The sequence below is a fragment of the Theobroma cacao genome, chromosome 4 (genome assembly GCF_000208745.1).
Source record: "Theobroma cacao cultivar B97-61/B2 chromosome 4, Criollo_cocoa_genome_V2, whole genome shotgun sequence".
Lineage (NCBI taxonomy): Eukaryota > Viridiplantae > Streptophyta > Magnoliopsida > Malvales > Malvaceae > Theobroma > Theobroma cacao.
Window position 1 is genome coordinate 27,353,627 of NC_030853.1, and position 22,984 is coordinate 27,376,610.

Here is a 22,984-nt window from a genome sequence, read left to right on the forward strand (position 1 = left end):
CCACTTTTCTGTGGAAAGATCAAAAAAGGGGCTGCTGCAATCAGTCTCACAGTTTTGACCTAAACAGCCAACAAAATTCCAACATTGAATTGAGCTTTTAGACTTTCACGATTAAAGCCACCAATCTTTTGTCACTTTTTGCTGGCAAAGGGTATTGAAGCAAAAGGAGTTGGTTTCCTTGTGGTGGGTGGCGGTGGGGGGTTGGTAACTTGCCAATAATGGCACACTGCTAATGCATTTTTCTTTTGCTTAGGGTAAGCTCAATGTTGGATTTGGTTAAACTAATGTCTTTGCTGTTACATCACATATTATCATATGAAAGAAATTTGAGGTTTACCATACCATGACTCTCTTGCTGTTACACAACAAACACTTAAAGCAATTATTTTTCTTTATATTCTATTAATTCAGCATTAACATTACAGTGTCTATATCACCGAATTTATGACTTTATAATAAATACTAATATCTGTTACAAATTAAATTTCGAAATTTTTTTCACAATTATATTAAAACACAAAAAATCAGGGAGCATATCCATGAAACAGCTGTTGGCCAAAGAAATGAGAAATGGCAGCTTCACACATTTCAAGTTTTCAACCATAAACTTTATTTCTGGTTCATTCAATTGGCAGTTCAATGGTGGGTGCAAAATGGTCCACCAAGATGTTGATTTTCCCATTCCCATAGCCTACTAAACAAGAGAAATAGTCCTCACACGTGCAAAGCACATGCCTTTTCCTCTCCAGCCTGCCCCTTTTATTTAGGGGACCCTGATTTAGATGAAAGCAGATAAAAAAAAATCAGCGATGGAAAGGCAGCCAGCTAAGTTGTCCGAATGCAGCTGGAAGGGAGTGAAAGAGAATCTGTTTACAATGGCCCTTGGCTTGGCTGTATTGACAGGTGTTACATGGAAATTCAGTCCTTGTCCAGAAAGCCATTGAAAGCTTTTTTATGCTTTGGACACTTGTGCATTTCTCACCCACAATGTGTTACTTTGGAAATATACTGTCTTCCATTGGCAGGAGAGAGTGACATTTGGTCATTTCGTGTGAACCCGTCTTTTGCATGGAAAATGTAATCCATACCCTATTCTTTCATAGCTTTGGCATAGCAAGTTGGGTGAATCTTACTGGAATTAGCATTCTAATGAACGAAGGAAATGGTGATATATGATAGTCATGGTGGACAAAATTTTGATGGGGTCAAATATAGTTTAAATAGTCAAATACATGTGTAAATTGTAATGCATGCAACACCATTTGCTTTTTCATTCCAAAGCAATGGAAATATTTATACCACAACCATAATCACATTTTGACTTTTCATTATCATTATTATTATTACAGTTATTAAACTTAGATGGTGTGGGCCTTCACTCCTTCCATGATGCATCTTCTTTCTTCCTCTCCTTTTCCTTCTTTTTGACGAGTCATGCACGTCAACATGCAAGGTTATTTGTTCTTCGATGACAAATTATAATCACAATATCACATAATCTATTTATGAAATATATATATATATATAATACAACAAATTAATGCAAAATTAGACTAATTTATATATGATAAGACTTGAGTAATGTGCATTCATTTCCTTAATTTTTTTCAAATGAAAATAAAGTGATGTGCGTCTCAAGTTGATTGAAAATCTAAAAGATCCCCCGACCAGTAGGACCAAAAACTATTATCCTTTCAAATAAAAAGAAATGTGCCCTTTATTTTCCTTCACAAAATAAAAAAGACATAAAAATATTGTAGATTTGGAGTACCCATGTTGTCCTCCAATCAAGATCCACATAATTTCACATGGATCCAATCCTTAGATACTGTTTGTAAAGACAGCCCTTTTGTCCTTTTTTTTGTATGTCCCAACATCTAATGTGAACCTACAATTTCGAACCCAAAAAAAAAAAAAACATTATCCCTCCAAAAAACATTAATAATGCCCCAAATTGACATTAATGCCCTCCGCTCCCACTCACCGACGCGATTCCCAATCAAGGCCCGTGAGCTGTGTCGGTGCCGTATAGCCGGGCGTTTCGAGATTGGTGTACGTCACTGTCATTCGAGAGAAACACAAGGGTATTATCGTCAACATCATTTTTTTGATAAATCGACATTGTTGTTATTATAACTTTAATAATAGTACTACTGCTGACAAATGTCTTTACAAACTCCTAACCAAAATTCTTTGTTACAAGAGAAGTTTGATGCGTTGGGGGGATCCCAATGAAACCAAACTGATTGTGAGAACGGAAGAAATACTGGTAAACAAATTATTTAAAAAAAGTAAAAAATAAATAGAAAAGAAAGCAAAGTTGTGGTAAATCTAGGACATGCCTTGGATTGTTCTCTTTATATAGATTCTGGAAACCAGGGAATTCTCTTTGATTGCATAAGCCATCTGTCAAAGCCAAAGTATGCTTTTTGTAAAGCCATAAAGGGGAGCCAATATTTTTGCATTAGAAGAACTTGAGCAAAAAGAAAAGAAAACCAGCTCCTGAAGCAGATTCTTCTTCTACATTGAAGCATACTCAGTAAGTGCATAACAGCTCTCGAATTTTTTTTTTCCCCTTTTGGCTAGTATTATATATTTTTCCTCGATAAAACAAAAAAGTTTTGTGCTTTAAAAACCTTTTTCTTGGAATGTACTATGTCGTCAAATTATCTTCTTTTCTTGATTGTTGAGTATTTTTGACAAAAAAAAAGGGTTCTATTTTTCTTGCTTCGTTGGTTAAACAGGAGGGTTTGTCTTTCTGGGTTGTTTACTCTAGGTTGTTGGTTTTTGGTGGTTTGTCTTTTTTTTGCAGATGCCGGAGAAAGGAGGTAGCTTTCTTCCACCACCATCCAGTGCATGGATGCTTCGTTCGAGTCCATTGCATCAATGGCGTTTTGGCTTGTTAACAGCTTTGGTTTTTGTTGGTATGGTGGTCTTTTGGAGCATAGATGGTTGCACTGTAAAGAACTTTATCCAGTCTTGGCAGTTTAAACAAGATTACATTACCATGAAAGTTAACTCCTTGGCTAATCTCAACCACCCTTACCAAAATCCAGCACATTCTTTACGAAATCTTACTTTAAATCCCACTTTAAACACTAGCCGTTTCCCAATTTATAGTATAAACTCTAGTGTTTTTCCTCTTAATTCATCCCTGGAAAGCAAAAATGTTACCCAGATTAGTTCAAGGGAAATGGCAAATTTTTCCAGTGTTGAAAACTCTGATGAGAATTTGACCACGTTTAAGGATTCGTCAAGTTTGAAATGGGTTTCCGCTGAGCTGGAGCAGAACTATACAGCAAATCTGTTAGCTAGATGGTTGGCTCCCGGAGGAGAGCCGTGTAGGGATTCTCAGACTGTGGAAATCAAGATTCCTGGTTTGGATGGAGAGAGTTTGGTGGAGTTATCAGCTGGTGAAATCCATGAGTTTATGTTTCAAGCGGTTGATGAGTCTGGGAATGGTCGTTGTTTAGGTGGGGATTACTTCGAGGCTGATCTTTCAGGAGAGTCATGGAAATCTAGGCCTCCGGTGAAAGATTTTGGCAACGGGTCTTACTCGGTTTCTCTTCAGGTTCATCCTGATTTTGCTGGTGAATATAATCTCACTGTTATTTTGCTTTTTAGACATTTTCAAGGTCTTAAATTTTCACCTGCAAGGTTTGCTTATGACAGACAGTTACGCCATATAGGGATCAGGTTTTATAGGACTAAAGCTCGATTGACAGAGCTGCCAAGTTGTCAAAAATCTGATTTTAGTAAAGATGTTTGGTCTGGGAGGTGGACAAGACATGGAAAGAATGATGATTGCCAAATTAGTAATGATGGTAGATATCGGTGCCTAGCCGCAGATTTTCCATGTCAAAATCCATGGTGTAATGGTTCATTAGGATTGTTAGAGAGTAATGGTTGGGTATACTCAAGCCATTGTTCGTTTCAGTTGTTTCTGGCTGATTCTGCTTGGAATTGCTTAAAGAATAGATGGATTTTCTTCTGGGGTGATTCGAATCATGTGGACACTATTAGGAATATGCTTAATTTTGTCCTGGGTTTGCCTGAGATAAAATCAGTACCCAGAAGGTTCGACATGAATTTTTCAAACCCAAAAGATCCCTCTCAGACAGTTCGGATCACTAGCATTTTCAATGGTCACTGGAATGGGACTCAGAATTACTTGGGTTTGGATTCTTTGAAAGATGAAGGGTTTAGGAATTTGTTAAAGAAGTACTTCTCAGAGGACACTGTCCCAGACACTATCATCATGAACTCTGGCTTACATGATGGTGTTCATTGGTCCACTATAAGAGCATTTTCTCATGGGGCAGAGTATGCAGCAACATTTTGGAAAGAAGTTATGGATTCGGTGAGGCAGAGAGGGTTAGTAGTGCCACAAATCATTTTCCGGAACACAATTGCTACTGGTGGATATGCACGATCACTGGCATTTAATCCTAATAAGATTGAGGCATTTAATGGGGTTCTTTTAGAGAAATTGAGGCGAGCTGGGCTTGTTTCTGGTGTGATTGATAACTTTGATATGACTTTTCCGTGGCATTTTGACAACAGGTGCAACGATGGGGTGCATTATGGCAGGGCTCCGCTAAAGATGAAATGGAGAGATGGTGAGGTTGGACACCAGTATTTCGTTGATCTCATGTTATGTCATGTGTTGCTTAATGTTCTATGTGCAAGATAGCAGAGCAAGTGATAGGAGGTTTACTGGATGTTTTCTGGGTGGAGAGCCCTCGGAAAGTGGCATCTGTGACACCTTAGAGTCATGGAAATTGTAGGCAGTGCTAGACTGCAGGTAGAGACGGCTTAGGTTGTGCTTGGAGGCAAATTCTCGAGGCAGTGCGTTCCACACACTTCGGTTCATATTGGTCATTCGAGTATAGTCAGTATTCTTTATTTGTTTATTGATTTATTACTATATATAGATGTTTTCTTATATTGAGTTCCTTCACTTGTACATCAGTAGAAGCCCTTGAGTTTCAAGGACTGATTTTTGTATATTGATTATCATACGGAATTGTAGTCGTTGCTCATGTCTGGTAAAGTTGGAACATGAAATGCATCCAAGTGGAAATGAGGTTCACTAGTCGCTAGGCATCGTGATTGTAAGCCCGTGTTTGTAACTTTGGAAATTCAGCTTTGCTTTATGTAGAAATTGTGATTTCATGGCATCGTTTGGCCACAATCTGCTGCATTAGCCATCTATAGGTTCATAATGTTGAATATCTAGAGATTGTGGAACTTGTATCTGAATTCGAGTGCAACTAAAAGTAAACATTGTGAATTCAAAATGTTCCTCTCTGTCAGAGAAATAAGTAGAACTGTTGGATAATTTTCATGGATTCATTCTGAAACTGTCATCAACTTAATCCAAAGAATATGCAATAACAAGCTTTGGGTATTTATCCTTACATTCAACTTTGACATAATTTTTTGTGGGTTCAATCATTTGGGGAAAGTGTCTTTCTTTGTCTTCCCTCTCTACCCTTTTTTGATACAAGTGAAAGTTAAACTTTGAAGCATGCATTATGATGACTAGCTGCTAGCATATGCAGTAGATGAACTAACTTGGTTATCTTGACAGATACATTTAAAGCTTTAGTTTGAAATTTGATCAGTGCCATGGACCTTTCTTAAAGAACATAATGATTAATCTTGATTCTCAACGTTTTGAACAAACTCCCTCCACCAACAGCTTCATGTTAGCAAAAATTAGATGCTTAACAAAGACCCCACTGGCCATTGCTCGTGATGGAAATTTGCCACGTTAGGCTTTCCCTAAAGCCATTGCAGATCAGTTCCTTTCTTCTGATGTATATGGATATGGACCCTTAACTGTTCCCAATTGGGGGAAAATCAGAAAAGAGGGCAACGAATGAGCTGAAAATTGGGCTTTAAGTTGGCTTGGAGTGCAGTCAGGTGGCTCCTTTTGTAGATTTCGGCTAGTGGACCAATTGAAGCCCAGTTTAAGCAGCTTTACTCAACCAGAATTAAGGCAACAGCAACTAACAACGTCATTAATTTTTTCTCTTTTTTTCTGAAGAAAGTAACAGCTCCATTGTTGATGTATATCTTAATCTTTTTATGGATAGTACACTTTAATTAATTTAAGTATTTAAATTAATAATGTTTTTGGGTTTGGTAAAGTTATATTTAGCTTGATTTCTGTTATTATTAAGTTTCATAAGATGTAAAAAATGATTGCAAAGTAAAAATCAATTTGATTGCCTGTCATTTAGTTCCTTCGTAAGTCGGATAAACTTTATCCTCCATCACACGCAATAAATTAATCCAACTTCCCATTTTTAATTACTCTTAAACAGGTAATAAAAAAGTAGTAATTAAATTACCCTCAACCAAACAAAATAATGATAAAAAAACGATGCTTCCTACACTCTTGCAAAGCCTATCCGAAATCCATATCAATTTTAACGTTTTCAATACCCAAAAATCCCAAAAAACAATTGAAATAGAAGCAATCAGACAAAAACCCAGAAATCCTTGACTGTTTGTTAGGCTAAAACCGCCAAGGCAAAACCTAAAGGAAAGCTAAATAGATTGTAGTACATTTTTGTTGTTTCTTCTAACATTTTAAAATCTGGCAACCATAGAAGGATTGAGGGCGCGTTCATCGTTGAAACAAGCGATCTTTGATATTAACAATCACGACGAAGAGTGTAGGCCTTGGCGTCGTAGGTTGTCAATGGCTTTCACCTGGGGCTCTGCTCTCAGGATCACTCTTCTTCTTCTTCTTGTAACTGCCGTTATTTTTGCTTGTTTCACCCTCCCTGTTGAAAAGGTTCGATCTTTCTAGCTATTTACACGTTTTCCTGATCTGGGTGAATTTTATTTCTCGTAATAATTGATAATTTTGCCTTTTTTTGGGGTGTTCTCGTCTGGGTTATTGTTGTTGTCTCTTTTTGATCGATAATTTTGTTTTATTTTGTCAATTTTGTGGGTTCTATTCAATCTGGGTAATTTTGTTCTCTCTTATTGATTGATGATCTTGCTTGTTTCTATGAATTTTTGTTTTTATTTATTTAATTTGGGTTTTTCTTGTTTTCACTTTTTGGTTGGTAAATTCTGGATATTTAAGTGGTTGTATTACTTGAAGATTTGAAATGTGGGGTTTTGCTAGTTCAATGAGTTACCTATGTGGCACGTTTTGGGAGCTGTCTGCATATGCTTTCCAATTTTAAATTTAGGACACGAGATCATAAATGCAAATTTGTGATTTTGTTCATAGATTTCTGGATTAATTTGCAACCAAGATTGTGCTTTTGAGCCCAATGTATTTACCTAATTGTATTCCATTGCCGAAATTACTACAAAGTGCAAAGTTGGAGTAATAGAAGGCAAGAGTTATGAAGAGAAATCCTAAATTGACTAGGGTCATGAATTCTGAGCCTCAGGGGATTCCAGTTCTCCTCAGCTTTCAAACGTTAACAATCAGTGTTTAAATTAAGTCCGGCTGTTATTTTACTACAATCTGTGTTGATGAACATAAGTTTTTTCTTTTTGCAGATTCTGAAGGATTTTTTGTTATGGGTTGATAAGGACCTTGGACCCTGGGGTCCCCTTGTCCTGTAAGTCACTCAAATCACCCCAATATCCTTTTGTTTTTAATTAGCATCTAATATTTTGTTTGCTTAATTCTTTAATGCAGATCAATTTTGTGTATTAATCATGGTAATGCATCAATCTACAAAGTTTAATTTAAGTTGTTCATTGTCATTGAGACATTGTCAAACCTGGGGGTTGAGTTGAAAGTTTTGTCCCTTTGCTTTATTCCTACAGTCTTTAGCAAAATGTTTGTGGATATCCTATTTTATGTAAATGGAAACTGCATCATCCTCTTTATGTGAAACATGGGAAGAATGCAACTGGATGTGTTCTCTATCATTGGATGAATAGAATGCCCCCTAATGAGTATTAATGTTAGCCTCTCATTGTTATGTTGAATACCTCTAAATATAAAGCTTTTGTGTGGGTAATTGCCCAGTTTGCTGGTAATTGATTAGCTGTAAATGACTTAATTCTGAAGTATTGGATTTTTTTACCTTTCAACTCATTTTTCTCAGTTGATGTGCAGGGCTGTTGCTTACATTCCTTTGACAGTCTTGGCAGTTCCAGCTTCAGTGCTTACTGTAAGCAATAAACCCCTGTTCTGATGCTTCTGTATGGCCAAATTTATCACCATTTTGTAACATCATGCAATTTTTTTTCTTCTTTATTTTGCCCTTTTAACTTACGATTGGGTTTTTCCCTCCTTGTGGGATATGGAGTGATGGTCCTGATTCTTGCATTCCTTCTTAATTGTTGTCTTGTGTGCGGTAGGCATGGATTCCATGTCAGTGGAACTTACCTTTTTCCACTGAATTTGGATGCAAAATGCATTACTAATTCCAGTCACTGCTTTGTTCAGATCATTGTGCATGGCTGTTTTTGGCAGCTGTTGGTCAGCCCTATATGCTAGAGTTAATACCTATTAATAACCTAGAATTGGCTTTCTATAGATGAGTTGGTAGCCAGGTGTAATTATCTGAAGTTGAACTGAAGGTGTTCCTTGCAACAATTAGTGTTTCATAATAGTACGAACAAACATCTAGAGTAATGATTTGGTAAACTTGGGCCCTTATTGACTTGATACTTGTTAGTAAAAGTTCTATTCTGCCTATTGGAAAATTAAAAGCATAAGAAACCACTTTTTACCCTAAGCTTTTTTTTTTTTTTTTGTTCATAAATTGGATGAAAGTAATCTACTATTGACTTGCTTTCTTACAGTTAACGTGATATTAAATTATCCCTATAATCTTTCACTTCTTGTTTTCTTTATTTGTTTATGACCTGTCTTATTCAATTTCTTGTTGTTATGTGACATTTTTTTACTCTGCAGTGCGTAATTTTAGATTGAGACCTCCTTTTAAACATTAAATGAGAAAGGAATAAAATTTTAACCTTACAAGGTACTGTGTTTCATCTTTCAGCTTGGTGGTGGTTATCTTTTTGGATTGCCTGTGGGCTTCGTTGCGGATTCTATTGGTGCAACTGTTGGTGCAGGAGCAGCATTCCTTCTAGGCAGAACAGTATGTTTGTTAATTGATTTTCTACGAAACTTTTAAAGTTATGTCTTACTGCATTGCCGTTCATTGACAAAAGCAACTTATTGTTGTGTTGCATACCTCTTTTCACTAATCTTCATCTGTCGCCTTATGCTTACTTCCATTTTTTATTTATTTCTGGTGTGTGTCATTCAATTTGCATCTTATTATGCTGTTCTTGTACAGATTGGGAGATCATTTGTAGTTTCTAAGTTGAAAGATTATCCTCAGTTCCGGTCAGTAGCAATTGCAATACGGAGATCTGGCTTTAAGGTTTGTAGGCTTCATATTGATTTTTAAAGGATGATTGTTGGTTTATAAGCTATGTCTATCTCTGAGGCCTTGTTTTAAACACCATAGAGCATTTCTTAAATTTATATTATTTGATGGCCTTTGGCATAAATCATGCTTAATGCATTGTAATGAGTTTAGAATTGTGGTGGTATCACAACTTTATGAGTATGCTATTAGCCACATAGTGTAATTACCAAATGTGTCTTTTCCTTAGAAGTTTGAGTTGTTCGAAGGACATTGAAATCAATAAAAGAGAAATGTCTTTTTCATGTTTTGTTAAGTGAGGTTTCAGATATTTAGATCAAAAAGGCCACTCATTATTTCTGTCCGTGAGAGCATGTTTGCCAACACCATGCAGTATCTTTTTGATTTTCCATGTTTTTAGGCTCATGTGTCAGTTATGCTTATCATCATCATCTCTTATACTTTTTCTTTTTCTTTCTTTCTTTTTTTTTTTTTAAAAGGTGTTAGTCTTGTAAACTTGTGTAATATGCTATTTATACCTACTTCTACAAGGAACATATAATGTTTTGTTTAGAGATAACTATCACAGTTTTAGATTAAATTTTCTTTGTCACGTTTTATCTTTTCTTTATGGCTCTGAATTCTGACAAGATCTTATGTATATTTGGTAATCCTGATTTGACATTGTCGGTACATGTATTCTTTTAAAGTGTCCCTGGAGGAACAATAGTTCTCTTGTAAAGCATTGGTATCTATTACCAAATGTTTTCATTCATTGTACCCTTTTTGTATGGTTCTGAATTCTGGACAGATCTTATCTATGTTTGGTAATCCTAATTTGTTAACAGGAAATCCCTTGAATATTTTCTTCCAAAAATGAATTTAGTCTGGTTGACATTTAAATTTTGGTTGTTTCTGCAACAACACTGCTTATTAGTTTATATTTATTAATGTTTAATTGAAAAAACAAATAATTAACATCAGAACTCCCCCAGCCAGGCCGTGTGGCCATGTGGATTGACTGTTATATTTATTGCTCAAAATTCTTTTTTTCAGATTTCTAAGTTTTCTTCTGTTATTGGACAGATTGTTTTGCTGCTACGGCTTGTACCCTTACTTCCATTCAACATGTTGAATTATCTGTTGTCTGTGACCCCCGTCCCGATAGGAGAATACATGCTGGCCTCATGGTTAGGGATGATGGTATTTACATCTTTATTGAACTAACACCTTCCAGTTATTCTTTCCTTTAATTTCAGCTTGCCATTTATATGTTTTTCAGTTTTTGATGGTTATACTTGGGATTTTAATATTGAGAATGGTGTTTGTTACAGCCAATAACTCTTGCTTTAGTTTATGTTGGAACAACTCTTAAGGATCTTTCTGATGTGACACATGGATGGAGTGAGTTTTCAACTGCTCGCTGGGTGAGTCATGTTATTCTCTATATGTTAGATTGTTTTTAAAATTTTTAATTTCGAATGATCTCGACTGCTGTGTGGTTTGCTGAGGTATGTTTCATTTCTTTCCTTTACACAATTAAATTTTTCTAGTTGCTTGACAGGCACCAAATGGACCTCGGTGCATTTTCACATTTACTTTTTGTGATCCTAAGTAGGACAATAAAGATGCTTTACATGCTTCATCTCATTTCTGTCTTGTATTTCTTTATAAATGCAGGCATTTCTCATATCAGGACTTGCTGTGTCTGGTAAGTTGCAGTCATTTTTGGAATGCATGCAAACAACTGAATAAGTGATATTTTGCCTTTCTCTCTCTCTCTCTCTCTCTCTCTCGCTCTTGATCTCACCTGCTTCCCCCTCGCTCCCTCTTTCTTTTTCTTAGTCTGTTTTCTTTTTTTTTCGAAAATTATACTCCTGCCTTCATTAACAGTTCGGGAATGGAATTCTTCCCCATCACAAGAGTACAAACAAAAGGGAGACCAATTTCTCTAGTGTATTGGTCACTATTCTCTCACAATACAGTCGAGAATACCCCGCCAATACTACTTTAACCTCCCAACATCAGGCCCTGCCCAAAAATATGCACAAAAAAATTCAAAAGACCACTCCCAGATAACACACAATAATACAAACTCTGGGAGAAATCCTGCAACAGAAAGAAAGCTATCTCTATACAATAATACAAATTCTTAAGTCTGTTTTCTTGCAGTACATCTATGTTTGAGAATCCAAAGCTTCACCATTTCAAATGGTACTCGTAAATTTCTAAGTAATGTGATTCTGGGGGGAAATGGTGCATGAAGAAGATAGGAATATATTTCTAAGCGATGTGATTGTCATGTGTACTTTTTTTTTTTAAGTCTAATATTTTGACTTTCGAGTCAAGTTGGGTTTAGTGTAATAAATTCCATGTTAAAATAGAATGTCATCATCATAATCAAATGGGACAAAGAATTAATAGAACAAGATGGTATCTTATGTGATAAGATTCATAAGAATATATTGGATGAAGAAAGATATGATCTGCTATAGATTCTTGAAGTTAAGGATTTTCTCACCTTTATTTTTTTACTGCTTTAAATTCTTGGATAAATGGTAGTCAAAAAAATGCTTCACTTAAAACTTACAGCAAACCACAGTTACGTATTTGAATTTGAATTATAATCCTCATTTATGGTTTGCAACTTTTTTGACTTTTGCATTATTCATTTTTATACAGTGGTTTTAATGGTTTGTGTGACTAAAGTTGCCAAATCAGCTCTGGAAAAAGCATTGGCTGAAAATGAAGATGTAGATAACATTGTAGGCTCGCCACAGCTGCCCATTGTGGGTGAACCACCTGTGGATCTCCACCAGCCTCTTATAATTAAGATAGACTCTGCTGAAGACACCCATGAAAAATGAAATGAAATTATTTGTAAATTCTTCCTATACCTTCTTCATAAGCTGTGCTTCACATTACGTGGGCGGTTGGTGCTTCTCACATGTGATACGTACAGATTCCCTCATTGACCAGTTTAGTTCTCGATAGAATTAGCTGATTATACAATCGAGATATTGTTGGGAATATGTCATATGAGTGTAGTTTGCATATTGAAATCAATGAAGTAATTGGTTTTTTCTTTTCTTTCCTTTTACGGGGGTATGCAGTGCTTTAAGTATGCTGATTTAGTGCATGCTTAGTGCTCTCTCTCTCTCTCTCTCGCACACGCATTATTCTCTGTTAAGTCATTCAACAAGATAAGCCATTATAGAACTAGGCAATGAACTAATCATGAATGTGGGTCATACTTGTTTTTGCGTGTGGACCTTGTGAATTGTGTCTTAAGATTTGAATCTTACTCGATGGACGTATTAAAAGTTGAAATTGAAGGATCTAACAAGAAAGTGGCAAGATATCAGTGGATTTTTGTATTGATTTCAAGCCCTTGTTCCTAATGATTTGGCAGATGCACTTGAAAGAACTTTAAGAAATTAGAAAGCCATGGCAAAATCTTGAATTGAAACCTGTGCACATGTGGCTGCTCTGGTTTGAGCCAGCATCAAACATTTGATGTCAAAACGAATTGTTAGTTTCTTAAACTTTTCTCATTATGTAAAAAGCCTTCCTTATCCATAAGGAAACAGCAGGTAAAAATTTGGGCAGGTAAAACCGATGGTATATACCTCTCATCTTAGCTCAAATGATAGAAGTAGGGTCAGGTGTGAGTGGAGATCTTTGATTCCAATTATATTTAATTATCTTGTAAGTTTTAAAAAAAAAGGGATGATAATATGCATCAAGAGGTCTAGCATTTGGTGAACAGTAAATTCCATTGTGGGTGAGTGATTACCGCGGCCATGATTAAAAGGAAGAATGCTAAGAGATCCTGAAAGGCTGAAACCCTCACTTTGCAGACATTGTCTCTGTTCAATTATCCAAATTAGATGGTCCAACTTACCCTCTTTTTCCTATTGTCCAGCTGGATTGGTGGCACTTCTACAAATTAAAATTGGGGGGTGAACTGATTTCCGGGAAGGAAAACAAAAGGTGGTGCTTTGAGACTTGAACAGGAAAAAAATTTCAAAAGCAACTCCAATGATAAAAGATGAAGCAACATCATAACCAACCTCATCATGGTGGGTGCCATCAACTTCTTTTTCACCTTCCCAAACAAAGAAAAGCCAATTGTTGTGGAATGCTAAGTCTTTTAGTAGTTATTCTTTTACCACATCTTACCTTCCCTCTCCCCATTGTCTACTTGTGTTGAATTTTTGGGTGATAGGGGCCCTCTTATTAATTCCTTATGCGAAAGGCTTAACATGAGGGCAAAGAATAAATTCTATGGTGCAGTTCTCGGTGATGACTGTATCTTTTGGAATACAATCGGGACTGGAAATCATCATCCCCTTTTGGTGGGGTCACAAACTAAGAATCACAGCCGTTGATGCAAGAGCAAAAGGTTCGTACATTGAGACCTTTATATATAAAATCCTAAACGTAAGACTAGAAAAGTTTGTTGAACAATCTTCTATAACAGAATGCATGTAGTTTCCAAGACTCAGGTGACCAAACGTTTTGAGTCCTTCAAACGGAAAATGCCAGGGTTGGGCATTTTTCCCTTTGGTGGGTGCTTTGATGGCTGCCGGGACCATACTCAAGCATCCGGATTCGGCACCAGGATCTGGAACCTGAGTGACAGGGCTGTGGAGCTTCAAGTAAGAGTAGGATCAATACTAAAAAAAGTTCACACGCTGAAACCAGGGTCTTCAAAAAGGCTGAAATGCAAGAGCATATACAAGGCCTATATGCCTGGAAGAAGTGGCAACGGCAGCGGAGGAATGAAGAGCTTGCTGTATTACTATGATGAAACGTGCCATCCTTACATTTGGGTACATGACACCGGGGGTGATTCTTCAAGGATGGTCAAGCAGCAGTATATTAGTCTTGAAGACCTGAGGGATTGTTCTGAGATCAGAATTTTTAGAGATCACCAGAGAGGATGCATATCGGTTCGCAAGAAACCGAGGCCTGATTTTTGCTGAAACATATTTTCCTCTTTCCATTTGTAAGTCTGCAATGTCATTTGCTGTTCATGGGGATTAATGCTTGTTTTTCCACTGATCCTTTTCTTCCCTATACCCTCTTCTTTCTGATATCATCAGTTGACCCTTTCCTTGTTTCCTGTTTCGTGTATTTTAAGAATTCAAGATGCTATTGCTGTGTTACAACATATGTAACAAAAAAAAAATTATCATACAGAATGAAATTAATGATCTTGTTTTTTCTTTTCTGTAATCTTACATTTTGGGGAACACAAACTTTCTGCTACATTTGCATTATCAGCAGTGTAGAATGAAAAAAAAAAAAAAGGAAAACCAAAGTTGTTGCATTGCCTAGCAATGGCTACCCAGCAACTAAACAATTACAAAAAGAAGTGTACTATGATTGGCTAATTAGATAACTAACATCTCCTTATTTTCAACTGCTTACCAAAAAAGTAAACACATTAGTTATGATGTATCTTTCATATAACCCACTTTCCTGCTTATTTTCCTGTTAAGTTTCACTTCTCACAGATTAACTACAAACATGACTTGATGGTTAGACTCAGGCAAGCTGTGCATAAGAAATTGTAGGTCCAAGGTTCACTCCACATTGTTGGCCTGGCAAGAACAGTACTGGAAAAGGAATCTAATTCATATAAAGATGATTTAGAAAATAAGATAAGATATTTGTTATCAGCCTTTGTCTTCTCTGATTATGGTATGAGTGTGATTGTTTGGGTGGGAAGGAAAATAAAATTACAGGGCTGATGATGACAAATAATGACTGATCGAGAATGACAAGTTTGTGGGGGGATAATAATTGTGTTTCTCGGCCTTAATATGTCATCATCTTCATTTGAACATGTTATTTCATAATCCCAGCACTAATTTAATGAACTTATTTTGTGATTATAGTTATCTTGCCTTTGAATTAATTAGCATACATATTTTTGCAATGAAAATCAGAATCAAAGAGGACTTGCACATTCATTCTCTTCAAGGGTTCTTAGTTTGAGTATCATTAACATGTCTAATTGAGGATTAATGACTTTGGATTTTAATTTTATTACTAGTGATTTTTTTTATAGAAGTTTATTAATAATTGAATAATATGGTTTTATACGAAAGAAAATATATTTTAAGATTATACTTTTATAATAATTATCATTATGTTTTCCAATTGCATACTCTTAATTAAAAACTTTGACACCATAGACATGAATACATTTTAAATTTTTCAATGACATAGGCATTTTCATAAAATTGAGTGAAAATACATATGAATTTTTATATATAGAAAAATTATTCTAGCATGAAACAAAAAAGATATAAGATAATGATCATTTTCATTATCATGTCAAATAATCTCATTTCTTAATTAAAACTATAATGATTAACAAAATTTGATTACATTAATTTTTTCTATGAAAAACAATATTTATCTCAATATTTTATCTTGCTTGATGTGATTATAGTTTATTGATTTGCTTGAAATATTTCATTTATAAATTAATTGACTTACTCATAAATTGATAGACTCTACCTTTTAAGAACACAAATATTTAAGATAAAACTAGTGAAACGAGGAACATGATTTTTTTTTTATAATTGCATCAATAATTCAATATTTGATAATAACAGCATAATCAGTTGAATAACAAGGCAAAAACTCAATGAAAAACATAACCATAAAACTTATACTAATAACATATCAGATATAATCCAAACTGAATCTAGGCCTTCACAGCTCATTATAAAATTTATTTATTTTTATTAATACCAAAAATAAGCAAGCCCACAGTGAGCGTATCCCTTCCAAAATGTCTGGCACTGAACTGACGTCGTTTCCTTGCTTCTTTCATTTATATAATAATATAATATCCCGCCCTTTCTCAGGAAAATAAGAAAAAAAATCCCGATGAAGAAAATGAACAGGCAAGTTCAAGAACCCATAGCCATGGAGCTTGAACCCTATGAACATTTCGATCCCATGGATGTCAATGACTCTTATTTATTTACTCCCCTCCTTCCATCTCCTCATCCTCCCGCCAATCTTTCCATGCTTCCACCTCCTCATCCTCCCACCAATTTTCCTATAGTTCCATCTCCCAATTCTTCCGCAGAAGAAAGAGAGGTTAACATTTTTTTTATGTATTGTACAAAATTCTAACTATTGCGTTAGTTATACATGATTTGATTTTGAGTTTGTTATTAAAGATTATAGAGGGTTATTCTGGTAGAAATAGAATATGTGTTGCAATGATTGAATCGGAATACGTTAGAAGTGGTAGAGAAAAAGATTGAAGTAGTTATTGAAGCTTATGTGCTTTGGATGGTAAATGGTGAGGGATAAGAAAAAGTGGAGGAAGCTACGGGTTACAACGAACGGGAATGGTTGAACAAAAAGAATGCTTAAAAAAGTTTCGAGAGAGATTTTAAGATAATCTCTGTTGGGTTTCTAATGATTTTTTATTGCCTCTCAATCTCCAAAGCTTTCATCTTTATACTAATTAAGAGTATTTTCTTAAAAGTAGTTACGAGAACACGTTCAATTATGGGAAAACGTGTTTGTCATAGAAAAGCAATTGAAAAGCTATATATGAGATATTAAAAGAATGATCATATAGTTGGGTAATAGATATAAGGTTTGGGTAATGGAATAGCGATATTTCAGAGTGTGTCATGTGTATTCTTAAAGAGTAGAGAAAGAATAAGAGTAAAGCACATGTACTTCAAGAAAAGGTTAAGAAGAAGTTCTCTTAACTATATTTATATTTGAGCTATCAAGTCAAGTTCTTTAAAACATCTTAAATGTGAAAGTAATTTATGAATTTTGCCACTTATTTTGAGTTACTTTCACTTTCCTCGTATAAATAGTTGTTCCATGCTTATTCTTGGAACACTCTTGGGTGCTTTCACGCTTGGAACACCTTTGGGCACTTTTGCGTTTAGAACCCCCTTAAGCGTTTCCATACTTGGAATGCCACTAAACATTTCTACGCTTGAAACACATTTGGGCTCTTCTACACTTGAAAAACCTCTAGGTACTTCCTCGCTTAGAACGCTCTTGGGCGCTTCATCACTTGGAACACCTCTAGGCGCTTTCGGGTTTGGAATGTCTCTGATGTAATTTTTCTGTAACACAAAACTTCAAAAATAATAATTAACCAAAATTGGGCATCTACATTTTGCCCCCTGCATAAAAGTTCTTATGAGGAGCTTTATGCATAAGATAAGAAAATGCACATAAAATAACCATGGCAACTATTATATATTGTTTTTTTTTCTTTTTTTAAAAATAATAATAAATATATAAAGAATAGCTTGCAAATTTATATATTTATTATTATTTTCATTTTATTTTTATATTTATTATTTTTGTTATTTTTATGCGTTACACACTTGAGAACATTCCTGAGCACTTCCACACTAAGAACGCCCCTAGGCACGTCCGCGCTTAGAAGGCCCTTGAGGGCTTCCGCTCTAGAAACGCTCTTGGGCGCTTCCCCTAAAACAACTTAGTGTGATTTTGCCCCAAAAAGCAAAATCATCATTAAATGACCAATCTTCATTTATCCTCCTAGTTGCACAACCCAGCTAATTTATTGGTAACGATGACACCCATATGTGTTGCTTGCTCAACAATTTTCTTCCTTTTCTTGGTTAAAGCATCATGGCCTATCTCAACACAATATCTCATACATTTAAACCACCATTTTCTCAACTTTATAATGCCATTATTTATGCAACATCATTGTTTCCAACTAATCAATACTTTTCTTTTATTCATTAATTTTGCTATTCGTTATACTATTTAGGCTTTTGTAGTGTGCTTTAACAACACAACCAACATTTAATTTTGGTAATTTTGAATCTGTTTCACCACTCCCATAATACAAAAAAAGAAATATTCTCACAATTTACCTTCTGCCATGGAACAGTTCTTTATCAATCACATATCTGTTGATGCTTTGGTCTAACATTGCAAGCATTTGCCATCAAAACTAATATTAAAGGTGAAAGTAGTCTTCCTAAGTATCCAGATCACACTCATAAGTTAGTAGCTTTATTGATTATTTAGTTGGCTTGATATGTTCTCCCAAGCTATCTAGATGATGCAATCTCCTCTTCAATTATTCCTTATGCAATCAAAACAACTTTGGAATTGATGCTACTCTTGGTGTTACTTGCAACATCTCCTCTTTTGAGGGCATTTTGAATGTTACTCACGATGCTTCTTCTTTTAAAGGTGTTCTGAATACTACTTGCAATGCTTTTTCTTCTAGGGGTGTTCCGAATTCTACTCGTAATTTTTCTTCTTCTATATGGGGTGTTCTGAATAAGACACGTAAGGCTTTTTTTTTTTCTCAGAGGTATTTGGAATAACTCAAATAATAAATATGGTTACACCTCTTTCTTACTATTTGTTGTGTGTCATCTTTTTTTTAGTGGTAGAACATAGAAATGATGCATCTGATACTTATTTAGAAGACTTTCATTGCATTCTAGTCATGCCACAACACTTGCAGATTTTGAAGCATGTCTATAAAGTAAAAGGTGAATTTTGGCATTTTAAACACAAATTCTAGAATAAAGGCATTATGGATAACTTGGGTTTTGCTTTAGAGATTGTTTCCTCCTCGTGAGCAGAAATTTTTCTCAAAGAATTACAGAAGATGGTGGATCTAATAAAAGATATCCTCATCTCTAGTTGTCAAATTAAATGCCTTGACGCTTGCATAGGTAAGGCCAAAGGATACATTATGACAAATGTTAACAAACCTAACATAGAGGCTGAAATAAAAAAGCTTGACGCAAGGAAGATTAGACAGGTTTTCCAATTTTGATAATGATAAATCTTTTTGCCCTCTGAACTTCATACTTGACCAGCTTTTTTTTTTTTTGATATTGTAGACTTGGTTTCCAGAGTAAACATTTACTTTACTTTCTTCGTGGTTTATTGAGCTACTTTGTTCCATATTTCATTCTTTGCAAATATATGAATGTTTCACAAGTATCGCTGTGTACAGCCAAAAGGGATCCTCAACTTTATATTAGTGAGAATAATCATCAACCTAGTAGAAAGGAGAATGATATATTATGGCCTATTTGTGAATAGCAAATTATGGCCAAGAAGTGAGCGATAAAACTTAAGGCCAATAACGTAATATTATTATAGCTAGATTATGAGCGTTAAAGTTTGCTGTTGAAGTATGAAAGATTAGAGTGATAAAACTTACGACCAAGTGAAACAATGATATTGCAGTCAAAAGAAGAGCGATAAAGCTTGCGGTTGAAAATGAATTTACTTTAAGATGTCACAAAACAACCAAAACAGAAGCAATAAAGCTGCGACTGATAATGCATTTAAAGTAAAATAAGGCAATTAAGTGAAAATTGACTCTAAGAAGTTATTCATAAAGAAGACAAATAGTGGATAGTATTGTCATATATGATACTTCTTGATGTATTGAAAATTGACTAGTATTGTAACAGCATTAGTCATTGGATTCACTAGCTTGCAATATCCATTCTTGTTTACCTTATGAACAATGTATGACATTCTCATATCCACTTGCCATCTTCTTCATAGGTTGTCCCACCAAGTTGCATTCCCTATTCTGCAAACCAGCTATCTGTATTAATATTATGGCCGCCTTCTTCCTTGATTCCTTTGAAAAGCCAAGTTGATCAAAGAAGTGCTTGCAGCTAAGTGTCTTCATGAATGAACTAGCAACGGAAGAGGTAACTATAGCAATTGCACGTATATCCTCTTCTTGATTGGAAGGTGGGGTAGGCTTTTCTTGAATACTGATCACTGCACTTACATGTCCTTGGGCATTTTGATGGGCAGGGAGTAGATTATTTTGAAATCTGTTGTTTCCAATCAGGACTTCTCCTACATGTGTTCTTATGTGAAATATTTTACGCATGTTTCTACATTCGGTAAATGGATGACCCACCGTGCGATGGTAATTGCAATACCGCAGCTTAGACTTATCTTATACTGTTGGTGGTCTCGATACATAAGGTAAATTTATTTTCACCTCAGGTTTATCAATTAAAGATCATTTAGGCCAATTAGTTAAAAACAAAAAAGAATCGTGTAGGTCAAATTACTAGTATATATTAGGGAGTTCAAGTATACTTACTGTCATCCTAAAAAAGGGTCAAGATCCGTCAAAGATTTAAACTTCGTTCCCTTCTTCACCTTAGTCAATTACGGGAGTCAGAATCCACCATTTTCGAATGTTTAGGTGCCCTTTTGTGTTCTGGGACAAAAGAATTGGGCCTAATTCTAAATTAGTTATCTTATCGCAACTTTGATGTTTTCCTATTTGTTGTGTTTATATAAAAACTGTTTTATTAATCCCATCTCCCGTGGCCATATGGGAAATATTGTAACAAAATTTCCAACGGGTTTTTCTCTTTTGGGATTAATCACGTTTAACCATTTATTCACTGGAGACAGAACCACTCTGGCTTGTTTCATACACCCCTATGGCCTTGAAAATTAGACCCGCTCTTTCAATTTGAGGTTGAAAACGAGGTAAAAATGTGGATTCATGGACTTACCTTGGAACCATAACAAAGTCTTTATGCTAACATTTTCATAGATTATTGTACCTGTTTCAGATTCTTATAACTATAAACAGAAACAAGACCTCTATTTTTTCACGAGATGTTACAAATATTTCTTTTCAGATTCACATGTCCATGCATGCATGCATATTTTGATTCAAAAAACAAGATTCTGACGTCCTCCTTAGTTTATTTCTCTTCTATATAAACATACTTCATCTACAAGTCAGTTTACAAGCATTTATTCTGTAGCAGCAAAAATGAAGTTATTCAATGGCGTGGTTTTTGTCCTCTTCATCATTTTATTGGTTTCTAAAATTAATGGCTCAATGTCTGTCAATCCTAATATTTTGAATGAGAAAAAAAGATTGTTGTGAGCAGGGAAAAGGTAATGGTGGAGACATGGGTGGAGGTGGTGGGTCAAATTTTGGTGCTGGCTCAGGAGGAGGTGGTGCTGGATCTGGAGGAGAAAATAATGATTACCGAGGCGAACCGAGTGATGGAGGTGATGACAATTGTGATGATGGTGGGGATAGTGGAGCAAGGAATGGTCTTAGACGTGGCTCAAAAGGGGTAGGAAGCAAAGGTGGAGGAGGAGGAGGTGGCGGCGGCAGAGGCAGCGAAGGTGGATATGGTGGAGGTTTTGACTATGGAGGTGGAAGGGACAATAGAGGAAAAGGTGGTGGCGGCAGCGACGGAAGTGGTGGAGGTGGCTTTGGTAGGGAGGTGATCATGGGTGTTAACAGAACAAGTTTGTGATAGGGAGTATAATTTAACTTGGTCCTAAATGCATTGTTGTTGAATATAATGCAATAATGCAATGTTACAATAAAACTGCTGTTGGCTTTGCCAGTCAATGTTTAAAAATGGTCAACCACTTCTTGTCATTATTTTCTTCAAAAAAAAAAAAGATTTGATATGACTATATAAAAATCAATCTAGAATAATTATGAGTTAAAAATTTTATTTTATTTTATTTTATCAATATCAAAATAAAATAATAAAAAAGAAAAATCAAATAAATAAATGAATAAATACATAAAGAGTCCAAGCCCGTACCTTTTTATGTAGAGTGGGCTTACCCCTTCCAAACGGGGCATAGGCTAAGTCAAGCCTGTTAACTAGCCATGTCAGGCAACCCAACACACGAACGACGTAGTTTTTTATTGAACCCTTGCAATTTTTAATGCCTCTTTCCCTCGTGCCAAAAGGTGTCGCTTTTTCAAGTTATAAAAGACTTATAAAATTTCAAAATAAGTCAATGGCTGGAGAAAGAATGTGACCTAACAACAAATGGAAAAGTAATGGCTGCGTTTGCTTTCATAAGTCAAAGAATGTCCTATGCAATGAAGTCATCTCTTTTAGAAGTCTGCACATGTAGGGCAGAAGAACGCGAGAAATGGTGCTGTATCAAAAGGACCGCAAATGCATAAATGAAGACCCTCTAACTCACTTCAGTTTGGGAATGGTTGGAGATGACATGTTCGGGTGGGACTCCTAATGCTTCTTTCATTTTCTTGTATGTTGTAGCCTGTAGGGTATGGAGAGTCATGAATTGCTAGTAGAGATTATGGATGGAAGATTAAAATTGTTGAGGTATGACTAACTGTTTTCTGTGAAAAAATTGAAGTCGTCTGTTGTTGTGTTCTTTTCTGCATCTTTGTTGTCACAGAGAAAGAATTTAATCTTTTGGCATTCAATGAATAGATAGGTCACACTTGACAAATAAGTAATCTCACTGAATAAATCATTTGAAGTTAAACTGTGTAGATACTAGATTTTGGTTAATACTGTTACTCTAAAGAATTATGTTATAACATAATATTATATAAAGAACAACCAGAACAAGTGAAGTGTTACTTCACGCAGAATAACTAGAACAAGTGAAGCGTTACTTCACGCCGAACAAGTGAAGCGCTACTTCACGCAGAACAAGTGAAGCGCTACTTCAAGTATTACTTAAAGCAGAACAATTAGAAAAAGTAAAATATTACTCCATATAGAATAACTAATACAAGTAGAACAACCACTTTGAATAGAGAT

At 35.4% G+C, this 22,984-nt stretch overlaps 4 protein-coding genes across 5 annotated transcripts; all 4 read left to right on the forward strand.

Annotated features, from left to right (window-relative positions):
* LOC18602889 lies at window positions 2,151–5,256 on the forward strand. The gene is made up of 2 exons (XM_007034538.2): window positions 2,151–2,539; window positions 2,813–5,256. Exon 2 carries the CDS (start codon window positions 2,813–2,815, stop codon window positions 4,691–4,693), a length of 1,881 nt encoding a protein of 626 aa, XP_007034600.2. The 5' UTR covers window positions 2,151–2,539; the 3' UTR covers window positions 4,694–5,256.
* Window positions 6,350–12,461, forward strand: LOC18602890 (TVP38/TMEM64 family membrane protein slr0305). 2 transcript variants are annotated; one of them, XM_007034540.2, is made up of 9 exons: window positions 6,350–6,808; window positions 7,534–7,595; window positions 8,102–8,156; window positions 8,997–9,095; window positions 9,297–9,383; window positions 10,455–10,571; window positions 10,703–10,795; window positions 11,049–11,079; window positions 11,541–11,883. In XM_007034540.2, exons 1-9 carry the CDS (start codon window positions 6,713–6,715, stop codon window positions 11,630–11,632), a joined length of 732 nt encoding a protein of 243 aa, XP_007034602.2. In that variant the 5' UTR covers window positions 6,350–6,712; the 3' UTR covers window positions 11,633–11,883. The 2 variants fall into 2 exon arrangements, with proteins under 2 accessions (XP_007034602.2, XP_017975055.1); XM_018119566.1 differs by lacking the exon at window positions 11,541–11,883 and adding an exon at window positions 12,051–12,461 and having other exon boundaries at window positions 6,351–6,808.
* LOC18602891 lies at window positions 13,122–14,768 on the forward strand. The gene is made up of 2 exons (XM_007034541.2): window positions 13,122–13,773; window positions 13,852–14,768. The coding sequence occupies exon 2, from the start codon at window positions 13,853–13,855 to the stop codon at window positions 14,354–14,356; it is 504 nt and encodes a 167-aa protein (XP_007034603.1). The 5' UTR covers window positions 13,122–13,773; window position 13,852; the 3' UTR covers window positions 14,357–14,768.
* On the forward strand, window positions 21,344–21,700 carry LOC108661633 (putative glycine-rich cell wall structural protein 1). Its single transcript, XM_018119110.1, has one exon. It carries the CDS (start codon window positions 21,344–21,346, stop codon window positions 21,698–21,700), a length of 357 nt encoding a protein of 118 aa, XP_017974599.1.